Source organism: Diprion similis, chromosome 2 (assembly GCF_021155765.1).
Source record: "Diprion similis isolate iyDipSimi1 chromosome 2, iyDipSimi1.1, whole genome shotgun sequence".
NCBI classification, from domain to species: domain Eukaryota; kingdom Metazoa; phylum Arthropoda; class Insecta; order Hymenoptera; family Diprionidae; genus Diprion; species Diprion similis.
In genome coordinates, this window is record NC_060106.1 from 7,466,704 (window position 1) to 7,478,234 (window position 11,531).

The 11,531-nt window shown below is 41.1% G+C and overlaps 2 protein-coding genes across 3 annotated transcripts; both read right to left on the minus strand.

Moving 5' to 3' along the window:
* Positions 1-206: 206 nt before the first annotated feature.
* LOC124412974 lies at positions 207-2,130 on the minus strand. Of its 2 annotated transcripts, XM_046893246.1 has the most exons (3): positions 1,666-2,130; positions 927-1,582; positions 207-471 (listed from the first exon to the last, which is right to left on the minus strand). In XM_046893246.1, the coding sequence occupies exons 1-3, from the start codon at positions 1,979-1,981 to the stop codon at positions 457-459; spliced, it is 987 nt and encodes a 328-aa protein (XP_046749202.1). In that variant the 5' UTR covers positions 1,982-2,130; the 3' UTR covers positions 207-456. The 2 variants fall into 2 exon arrangements, with proteins under 2 accessions (XP_046749202.1, XP_046749193.1); XM_046893237.1 differs by having other exon boundaries at positions 207-1,582.
* A 443-nt stretch (positions 2,131-2,573) lies between these two features.
* Positions 2,574-3,712, minus strand: LOC124413432 (E3 ubiquitin-protein ligase RNF4-like). Its single transcript, XM_046893997.1, has 2 exons — positions 3,324-3,712; positions 2,574-3,078 (listed from the first exon to the last, which is right to left on the minus strand). Exons 1-2 carry the CDS (start codon positions 3,487-3,489, stop codon positions 2,729-2,731), a joined length of 516 nt encoding a protein of 171 aa, XP_046749953.1. The 5' UTR covers positions 3,490-3,712; the 3' UTR covers positions 2,574-2,728.
* Positions 3,713-11,531: the final 7,819 nt, after the last annotated feature.

Below are 11,531 nucleotides of genomic sequence, written 5' to 3' on the forward strand. Positions count from 1 at the left end.
AAATAAAAATCATAGTTAATATTGACTTCAAATATGAAATACTCATAATGTTCACAAATAAATAAAATGTATAAGGTATGCAATCGATATAATCTAGCTAAAGCAAAATTTGCATAATAATGAAATAATTTTGAACCCAACAGGTAATGAAAAATTGATAAATAGTCTTTTTTTAACATTTATTAGTACGAATCATTCATTTACAAGCAACAATACATATTAATATTAGAAATATGACAGATATGTACGTGGATATCGTAAGTTAAAACACATGTTGGTCATAATTAAGCATAAGTTTATAACAATAAATAACAAATACTTGTATCATAAGTTATGTATTTAAACAATTTAAACGTCGATTTTAAAAACCCGTAAAATGTATTCTTATCTAAAAATCACTGTCCACTACACACCTGTTATTGAATTTAGTACCTAGATTAGTCCAGTGATATTTAATTATATTACATCGTACTTTATTGGTTAAGTATTCCATAAATATGCATACTCATAATTAGAGGCTGCATTATTCTGCGTGTATCTATTACGTAATCCAATATTTTTAACTGTAATATCACCTTGACATTCACTAATCGTGCCGTTTAACCTGACTGCATGATGTAACTCGCAGAAATGTCAAAAAGATTTCCAGTAACAAGATAAAACACTACAATGGTAAGCCTGAATTGATAAATTATATATAAATATTTCTACGTACTATTATTTCTATGAGTAATTAAATCAATACAGTGACAATACAGAAGTTACACAAATAACAATTTGACAAATTGCTGCGCAAATATTAACAAAATAATAACGTGCTATCATCGAAATTTATAAATAACAATTAAATTTGGTAATTAAAATAGAACAATGATCTAACAAATATTTTCAATTAATATTGAAGATTAAATTGCTTCACATTTCACTTTCACATCACACTTTGGACATTTCAGAGGCCTTTGACCCGTCAAGCATCTCTGGCAAAAAGTGTGTCCACAGGGCATTAACCCCGATTTGTTTACTTTCCTAATCTGGACTTGACAATATAGACATTTCTGAACACCTGACTCGCAAGTATTGTGTTGTGTATTGGCCGTCTTTTTTTGGCCATTGGATAACTGAGACTGCTTGGTAACCGACGAACCGCAAAATATACGATCCTTTGAATCTCCTTCAACATTCAACTGATCTTTCCTCCCTTTTTCTTTCGGCAACATTTTACTGGCTGTCGCCGAAGGCTTACCTCCATTTCTATTCGCTGTTTGACGAATATTCTCTCTTCCCGGTGTATAAATGTCCGCATTTTTCTGACAATGACGCGATGAATTACCAAAGTTCTCTATCTTCCTTATTCCCTCGGTATTCGTTGGCTTCAGAGGAAAACAAAAGTTGTCTCTCAGATTAGTGTTGGAAGAAGTGTCAAGTCCTGATGTTGACGGCTTTTTAGCACAAGCCCGTGAGCATTGGCAACCAGAATCGTTTTTTGCCAGCTTAACTGCCGGCCCCAGCAAACGTTCATGAACCTGTGCCGATGTGTAAGACGACGCATTGGCTCGAAGCAGATCATCACGAGGAGTCCAAGCTGTGGATCAAATGATTGCAATTAATCCATGAAAATTGAATTCTCACGAAATTCACATTTTATAATTGTTGTCATTGTGATACCTTTTGCTGGTGCAGCTTTAGTTCGAGGACTCAGAACGTCTCCCAGAACCTTAACAACCTGCATCCCCTGTCCAATGACCTGCAAAGCTCCCGCGATGTGCTGCTCGATTTTCTCGCAGTCATGCATCTGTGGGTTCTGTTTGTTCGACGATGTTGCACTTGTCGAAAACCAATTTACAGGGGGTACCGGCAATCCGCCAACACGTAGCACGTCTAAGGCTTTCGATGCATCTTCTGATATCGGAATCCCACCGGTTACAGCCTGGATTCCGGATCCTACAAGACTGCCGATGATGCCAGAGAACAGCCCAGTCATTTTTCGGATTTATCTAAACGTTGAGTTACTATTGGCGATGAAATTTACTGTCACGATATCGCAGAAATGAAATAGCTCTTGCACGCTTTGATGATAATTATTAGACACGGTAATAACTCGTATTAAGAATAGTATAATTTTAGGTGTAACAAGTTAAGGTCTGACTGCACGATCAACGGAAGGCAAACTGACAAACTTTGCTTACAGAAATCAAGCATGTAAAGATATTAGAGATGTGTACATACATGTACTCGAGTAAGCAAAAACTTGAAATCTGTTAAGCGTACCTGCGAATAATAGCGGTATGGTTTCGTGCTACGAATTAACATGTGATTCGTAGCTAATTATACACATATAACTTACATAGATATAGTATATCTATGTACTCAGATTTGCATAATATATTGAATAGTAACTTGTTTCAATTACAAAAGTCTTAATAAGCGAACAATAGACAAATTTAATGAATTGTGCGGTAATTTCTAATATCTATGATGTATTCTGATAACGAAGGAGGGGATTTACGAGGCTTGCGTTTTAAGAGTATAAAGACAAAATATTATTTTTTATTTTCCTATTTTGATTGGTACAGGCTGAATCTTACATTACATATAGGATAAAGTGAGATTTACATCTCTAATGCAGTAATAATAATACTTCAAACTTCTGTATTGCTTTACAGTGCAACTCAACAATTTTCATCAATTCAAAATGCCATAAAATTATAACTTATACAGTTGTCTGAGTTTAAAAATATATTTTCCGCAAATCGCCAATTGCCTCACGACAAACGGGGCACAAGGGTTCCAGCCCTTTTGCCTCATCACTCGCGCATATATCCTCGATGCAACACTTACAAAATATGTGTCCACACTCTGTAACCATTTTTATGTTGCAGCATTTCACGGACGACAAGCTCTCGAGACAGACAGGACAGCTGAGTTTTACTCCGATGCTGCTACGACGTGAATGGCTGCGACTTTCTCGAGGCTGAGGTTGAGGGCTTCCACTTTTTTCCGCAATTTTGGGCTTGGCCGTTTCGAAATCCCGCAATATTGCTCGCTGCCCTTCCAGGAATTCAGGAGAATCGTACAGATCTTTGACAGAAGAGAAGGAAAAATTTATATTTTTCACCACATTTGTTCTAACAATAGTACGCTAATTCAAAGTTGCAGACTCAAGAAAACCAAACTACGTTCAAGACCTAGATTACGATTCTTCAATAACTTTTATGTTTCCGAGCAATTATCTAGCTTTATTATTAATAGATTAATTGAGCCAATAATTATTTATATTTATATTTATATAATGTATTCTTTAGTTTTTATAATTATGGATATACCTTGTAAGCACACATCTTGATCTTCGCTGCTCGCTAATTCAGAACTGGTATGGTTTTGCAAGAGCTCAATACTCGCAGATATGCTCTGTAAAAATTCTGACATTCTTCCGGAACTGTTAGGTCGTTCGGCGAACAATTTAATCACTTTTCTAGTAGTTTGGCTCATGGCAGGTCACGATTTGCTCTTTACAGAAGATATTTCAAGTGTCCAACGGTTCTGATAATTAATTATATGAGACACAGATGTTCTTTGAAGTGCAAGATTACTTGAGGTTTAGTTTGAGACAAGGTTTACACTTGACACTCTTGTAATCATTTTACAACATACGTTTCGGAGCAGCCACGGTTAACTGTTCTAGTATTGTGATTGTTCTGACACTTCAAAGTCGCATGACACGTTAATGTACACTAGCGACTGCGAAAGTTGGCTGCGTTCGTTTATTTCGTATTGACTAATTCCCTAGAGTCTAAATTTTACGCGTATAAATTGACTGGTGAGATTATCGATCATTAATGGGTCGGTGAAAACGTCATCTTTCTAGAAAACTCTGTTGTTATTCTCATAGAAATATGTATATATTATACTGAAAACTGTTGTAAATGTCCTTCACGGATACTTTCAACGGTATACTTTGAAACAAAATACCTGACGGAGAAAATTGACCTTTGTTACATAGAATTCAATACAAAAATTGATAAACTAGCTTACCACTTAATCCTTGAAGATCATTCATAATAGTCTAAGATCGCGACGAAAGTCAACCACCAACGGCTTTGAGAATACAAAGAAAATCGGAAGAAAAAAATTCATTCGGTGATACATTTCAATACAGGTTACATCAAATAGTAACAATACTATATTACGTGCACACTGTGTCTAGCAGGAGCTCAAGCTCTAGTTGCAAACTACGATAATAAGTATGTCGTAATACATTTTTAATATTGTGCACGAGGTTCTGTATATTGCACTTATTTTTTATCGTATAATAGTTAGATTTATTACATACTGTTAGATCATTATTTTAGATAAATTTTTGTCTTCCACCACAATACTAATTCGCAACTTGTTGAAAAACTGTATACTGATACCAAAACACTTGTACTACACTTGATTGAGAAGTTATGAATAAACTGAAACTGAAACATACATATGAATTTTGAAATTATTTTACCTCCTTTGTAAAAATTTGTGCGAATTTTTCTCTTTTCGGCCATCACTTTTGATTCGTGGCTCGTCAGCAAACGATCACATGCCCTCTCAAGCGAGCAAGCTTGCATCAAGACACACAGCATCGTCATCATAAGCAATCAATCAAGCAGTCTCTGTTGTTGGTCGAACTCCTCGGCTGAGATGCTCCCCTGATACCAGGAGTAATTTAACGCTAAAATTTTACGGAAGTAGCATGTAAGCAAGCGGTCGAATGCCCTCTCAAGCAAGCAGGCATGCATCGAGAGAGGCAGCATCGACATCATGAGCAGTCAATCAAGCAGTCTCTGTTTTTGGTCGACCTCCTCGGCTGAGATGCTCTCCTGATACCAGGAGTAATTTTTCGCTGAAATTTCTCCGATTTGATCAATTCTTAGTCGATTTAGCATATAAGCAAGCGATCGCGGGCCCTCTTAAGAAAGCAGGCACGCATCTAGACTCACAGCATCGACATCATAAGCAGTCAATCAAGCAGTCTCTGTTTTTGGTCGACCTCCTCGGCTGAGATGCTCTCCTGATACCAGGAGTAATTTTTCGCTGAAATTTCTCCGATTTGGTCTATTCTTAGTCAAAGTATTATATAAGCAAGAGATCGCGGGCTCTCTTAAGCAAGCAGGCATGCATGGAGACTCACAGCATCGACATCATAAGCAGTCAATCAAGCAGTCTCTGTTTTTGGTCGACCTCCTCGGCTGAGATGCTCTCCTGATACCAGGAGTAATTTTTCGCTGAAATTTCTCCGATTTGATCTATTCTTAGTCAAAGTATTATATAAGCAAGAGATCGCGGGCTCTCTTAAGCAAGCAGGCACGCATCTACACTCACAGCATCGACATCATAAGCAGTCAATCAAGCAGTCTCTGTTTTTAGTCGACCTCCTCGGCTCAGCTGCTCTCCTGATACCAGGAGTAATTTTTCGCTAAAATTTCTCCGATTTGATCTATTCTTAGTCAAAGTATTATATAAGCAAGAGATCGCGGGCTCTCTAAAGCAAGCAGGCATGCATGGAGACTCACAGCATCGACATCATAAGCAGTCAATCAAGCAGTCTCTGTTTTTGGTCGACCTCCTCGGCTGAGATGCTCTCCTGATACCAGGAGTAATTTTTCGCTGAAATTTCTCCGATTTGATCAATTCTTAGTCTATTTATCATATAAGCAAGCGATCGCGGGCCCTCTTAAGCAAGCAGGCATGCATGGAGACTCACAGCATCGACATCATAAGCAGTCAATCAAGCAGTCTCTGTTTTTGGTCGACCTCCTCGGCTGAGATGCTCTCCTGATACCAGGAGTAATTTTTCGCTGAAATTTCTCCGATTTGATCAATTCTTCGTCTATTTATCATATAAGCAAGCGATCGCGGGCCCTCTTAAGCAAGCAGGCATGCATGGAGACTCACAGCATCGACATCATAAGCAGTCAATCAAGCAGTCTCTGTTTTTAGTCGACCTCCTCGGCTCAGCTGCTCTCCTGATACCAGGAGTAATTTTTCGCTAAAATTTCTCCGATTTGATCTATTCTTAGTCAAAGTATTATATAAGCAAGAGATCGCGGGCTCTCTTAAGCAAGCAGGCATGCATGGAGACTCACAGCATCGACATCATAAGCAGTCAATCAAGCAGTCTCTGTTTTTGGTCGACCTCCTCGGCTGAGATGCTCTCCTGATACCAGGAGTAATTTTTCGCTGGAATTTCTCCGATATGATCAATTCTTAGTCGATTTAGCATATAAGCAAGCGATCGCGGGCCCTCTTAAGCAAGCAGGCATGCATCTACACTCACAGCATCGACATCATAAGCAGTCAATCAAGCAGTCTCTGTTTTTGGTCGACCTCCTCGGCTCAGCTGCTCTCCTGATACCAGGAGTAATTTTTCGCTGAAATTTCTCCGATTTGGTCTATTCTTAGTCAAAGTATTATATAAGCAAGCGATCGCGGGCCCTCTTAAGCAAGCAGGCATGCATCTAGACTCACAGCATCGACATCATAAGCAGTCAATCAAGCAGTCTCTGTTTTTAGTCGACCTCCTCGGCTCAGCTGCTCTCCTGATACCAGGAGTAATTTTTCGCCAAAATTTCTCCGATTTGATCAATTCTTAGTCGATTTATCATATAAACAAGCGATCGCGGGCCCTCTTAAGCAAGCAGGCATGCATGGAGACTCACAGCATCGACATCATAAGCAGTCAATCAAGCAGTCTCTGTTTTTGGTCGACCTCCTCGGCTGAGATGCTCTCCTGATACCAGGAGTAATTTTTCGCTGAAATTTCTCCGATTTGATCAATTCTTAGTCGATTTAGCATATAAGCAAGCGATCGCGGGCCCTCTTAAGCAAGCAGGCATGCATCTAGACTCACAGCATCGACATCATAAGCAGTCAATCAAGCAGTCTCTGTTTTTGGTCGACCTCCTCGGCTGAGATGCTCTCCTGATACCAGGAGTAATTTTTCGCTGAAATTTCTCCGATTTGATCAATTCTTCGTCTATTTATCATATAAGCAAGCGATCGCGGGCCCTCTTAAGCAAGCAGGCACGCATCTACACTCACAGCATCGACATCATAAGCAGTCAATCAAGCAGTCTCTGTTTTTAGTCGACCTCCTCGGCTCAGCTGCTCTCCTGATACCAGGAGTAATTTTTCGCTAAAATTTCTCCGATTTGATCAATTCTTAGTCGATTTATCATATAAACAAGCGATCGCGGGCTCTCTTAAGCAAGCAGGCATGCATGGAGACTCACAGCATCGACATCATAAGCAGTCAATCAAGCAGTCTCTGTTTTTGGTCGACCTCCTCGGCTGAGATGCTCTCCTGATACCAGGAGTAATTTTTCGCTGAAATTTCTCCGATTTGATCAATTCTTAGTCGATTTAGCATATAAGCAAGCGATCGCGGGCCCTCTTAAGCAAGCAGGCATGCATCTAGACTCACAGCATCGACATCATAAGCAGTCAATCAAGCAGTCTCTGTTTTTAGTCGACCTCCTCGGCTCAGCTGCTCTCCTGATACCAGGAGTAATTTTTCGCTAAAATTTCTCCGATTTGATCTATTCTTAGTCAAAGTATTATATAAGCAAGAGATCGCGGGCTCTCTTAAGCAAGCAGGCATGCATGGAGACTCACAGCATCGACATCATAAGCAGTCAATCAAGCAGTCTCTGTTTTTAGTCGACCTCCTCGGCTCAGCTGCTCTCCTGATACCAGGAGTAATTTTTCGCCAAAATTTCTCCGATTTGATCAATTCTTAGTCGATTTATCATATAAACAAGCGATCGCGGGCCCTCTTAAGCAAGCAGGCATGCATGGAGACTCACAGCATCGACATCATAAGCAGTCAATCAAGCAGTCTCTGTTTTTGGTCGACCTCCTCGGCTGAGATGCTCTCCTGATACCAGGAGTAATTTTTCGCTGAAATTTCTCCGATTTGATCAATTCTTAGTCGATTTAGCATATAAGCAAGCGATCGCGGGCCCTCTTAAGCAAGCAGGCATGCATCTAGACTCACAGCATCGACATCATAAGCAGTCAATCAAGCAGTCTCTGTTTTTGGTCGACCTCCTCGGCTGAGATGCTCTCCTGATACCAGGAGTAATTTTTCGCTGAAATTTCTCCGATTTGATCAATTCTTCGTCTATTTATCATATAAGCAAGCGATCGCGGGCCCTCTTAAGCAAGCAGGCACGCATCTACACTCACAGCATCGACATCATAAGCAGTCAATCAAGCAGTCTCTGTTTTTAGTCGACCTCCTCGGCTCAGCTGCTCTCCTGATACCAGGAGTAATTTTTTGCTAAAATTTCTCCGATTTGATCTATTCTTAGTCAAAGTATTATATAAGCAAGAGATCGCGGGCTCTCTTAAGCAAGCAGGCATGCATGGAGACTCACAGCATCGACATCATAAGCAGTCAATCAAGCAGTCTCTGTTTTTAGTCGACCTCCTCGGCTCAGCTGCTCTCCTGATACCAGGAGTAATTTTTCGCCAAAATTTCTCCGATTTGATCAATTCTTAGTCGATTTATCATATAAACAAGCGATCGCGGGCCCTCTTAAGCAAGCAGGCATGCATGGAGACTCACAGCATCGACATCATAAGCAGTCAATCAAGCAGTCTCTGTTTTTGGTCGACCTCCTCGGCTGAGATGCTCTCCTGATACCAGGAGTAATTTTTCGCTGAAATTTCTCCGATTTGATCAATTCTTAGTCGATTTAGCATATAAGCAAGCGATCGCGGGCCCTCTTAAGCAAGCAGGCATGCATCTAGACTCACAGCATCGACATCATAAGCAGTCAATCAAGCAGTCTCTGTTTTTGGTCGACCTCCTCGGCTGAGATGCTCTCCTGATACCAGGAGTAATTTTTCGCTGAAATTTCTCCGATTTGATCAATTCTTCGTCTATTTATCATATAAGCAAGCGATCGCGGGCCCTCTTAAGCAAGCAGGCACGCATCTACACTCACAGCATCGACATCATAAGCAGTCAATCAAGCAGTCTCTGTTTTTAGTCGACCTCCTCGGCTCAGCTGCTCTCCTGATACCAGGAGTAATTTTTTGCTAAAATTTCTCCGATTTGATCTATTCTTAGTCAAAGTATTATATAAGCAAGAGATCGCGGGCTCTCTTAAGCAAGCAGGCATGCATGGAGACTCACAGCATCGACATCATAAGCAGTCAATCAAGCAGTCTCTGTTTTTGGTCGACCTCCTCGGCTGAGATGCTCTCCTGATACCAGGAGTAATTTTTCGCTGAAATTTCTCCGATTTGATCAATTCTTAGTCGATTTAGCATATAAGCAAGCGATCGCGGGCCCTCTTAAGCAAGCAGGCATGCATCTAGACTCACAGCATCGACATCATAAGCAGTCAATCAAGCAGTCTCTGTTTTTGGTCGACCTCCTCGGCTGAGATGCTCTCCTGATACCAGGAGTAATTTTTCGCTGAAATTTCTCCGATTTGATCAATTCTTAGTCTATTTATCATATAAGCAAGCGATCGCGGGCCCTCTTAAGCAAGCAGGCATGCATGGAGACTCACAGCATCGACATCATAAGCAGTCAATCAAGCAGTCTCTGTCTTTAGTCGACCTCCTCGGCTCAGCTGCTCTCCTGATACCAGGAGTAATTTTTCGCTAAAATTTCTCCGATTTGGTCTATTCTTAGTCAAAGTATTATATAAGCAAGCGATCGCGGGCCCTCTTAAGCAAGCAGGCATGCATCTAGACTCACAGCATCGACATCATAAGCAGTCAATCAAGCAGTCTCTGTTTTTAGTCGACCTCCTCGGCTCAGCTGCTCTCCTGATACCAGGAGTAATTTTTCGCCAAAATTTCTCCGATTTGATCAATTCTTAGTCGATTTATCATATAAGCAAGCGATCGCGGGCCCTCTTAAGCAAGCAGGCATGCATCTAAACTCACAGCATCGACATCATAAGCAGTCAATCAAGCAGTCTCTGTTTTTGGTCGACCTCCTCGGCTGAGATGCTCTCCTGATACCAGGAGTAATTTTTCGCTGAAATTTCTCCGATTTGATCAATTCTTAGTCTATTTATCATATAAGCAAGCGATCGCGGGCCCTCTTAAGCAAGCAGGCACGCATCTACACTCACAGCATCGACATCATAAGCAGTCAATCAAGCAGTCTCTGTTTTTGGTCGACCTCCTCGGCTCAGCTGCTCTCCTGATACCAGGAGTAATTTTTCGCTAAAATTTCTCCGATTTGGTCTATTCTTAGTCAAAGTATTATATAAGCAAGAGATCGCGGGCTCTCTTAAGCAAGCAGGCATGCATGGAGACTCACAGCATCGACATCATAAGCAGTCAATCAAGCAGTCTCTGTCTTTAGTCGACCTCCTCGGCTCAGCTGCTCTCCTGATACCAGGAGTAATTTTTCGCTAAAATTTCTCCGATTTGGTCTATTCTTAGTCAAAGTATTATATAAGCAAGCGATCGCGGGCCCTCTTAAGCAAGCAGGCATGCATCTAGACTCACAGCATCGACATCATAAGCAGTCAATCAAGCAGTCTCTGTTTTTAGTCGACCTCCTCGGCTCAGCTGCTCTCCTGATACCAGGAGTAATTTTTCGCCAAAATTTCTCCGATTTGATCAATTCTTAGTCGATTTATCATATAAGCAAGCGATCGCGGGCCCTCTTAAGCAAGCAGGCATGCATCTAGACTCACAGCATCGACATCATGAGCAGTCAATCAAGCAGTCTCTGTTTTTGGTCGACCTCCTCGGCTGAGATGCTCTCCTGATACCAGGAGTAATTTTTCGCTGAAATTTCTCCGATTTGATCAATTCTTAGTCGATTTAGCATATAAGCAAGCGATCGCGGGCCCTCTTAAGCAAGCAGGCATGCATCTAGACTCACAGCATCGACATCATAAGCAGTCAATCAAGCAGCCTCTGTTTTTGGTCGACCTCCTCGGCTGAGATGCTCTCCTGATACCAGGAGTAATTTTTCGCTGAAATTTCTCCGATTTGATCAATTCTTCGTCTATTTATCATATAAGCAAGCGATCGCGGGCCCTCTTAAGCAAGCAGGCACGCATCTACACTCACAGCATCGACATCATAAGCAGTCAATCAAGCAGTCTCTGTTTTTAGTCGACCTCCTCGGCTCAGCTGCTCTCCTGATACCAGGAGTAATTTTTCGCTAAAATTTCTCCGATTTGATCTATTCTTAGTCAAAGTATTATATAAGCAAGAGATCGCGGGCTCTCTTAAGCAAGCAGGCATGCATGGAGACTCACAGCATCGACATCATAAGCAGTCAATCAAGCAGTCTCTGTTTTTGGTCGACCTCCTCGGCTGAGATGCTCTCCTGATACCAGGAGTAATTTTTCGCTGAAATTTCTCCGATTTGATCAATTCTTAGTCGATTTAGCATATAAGCAAGCGATCGCGGGCCCTCTTAAGCAAGCAGGCATGCATCTAGACTCACAGCATCGACATCATAAGCAGTCAATCAAGCAGTCTCTGTTTTTGGTCGACCTCCTCGGCTGAGA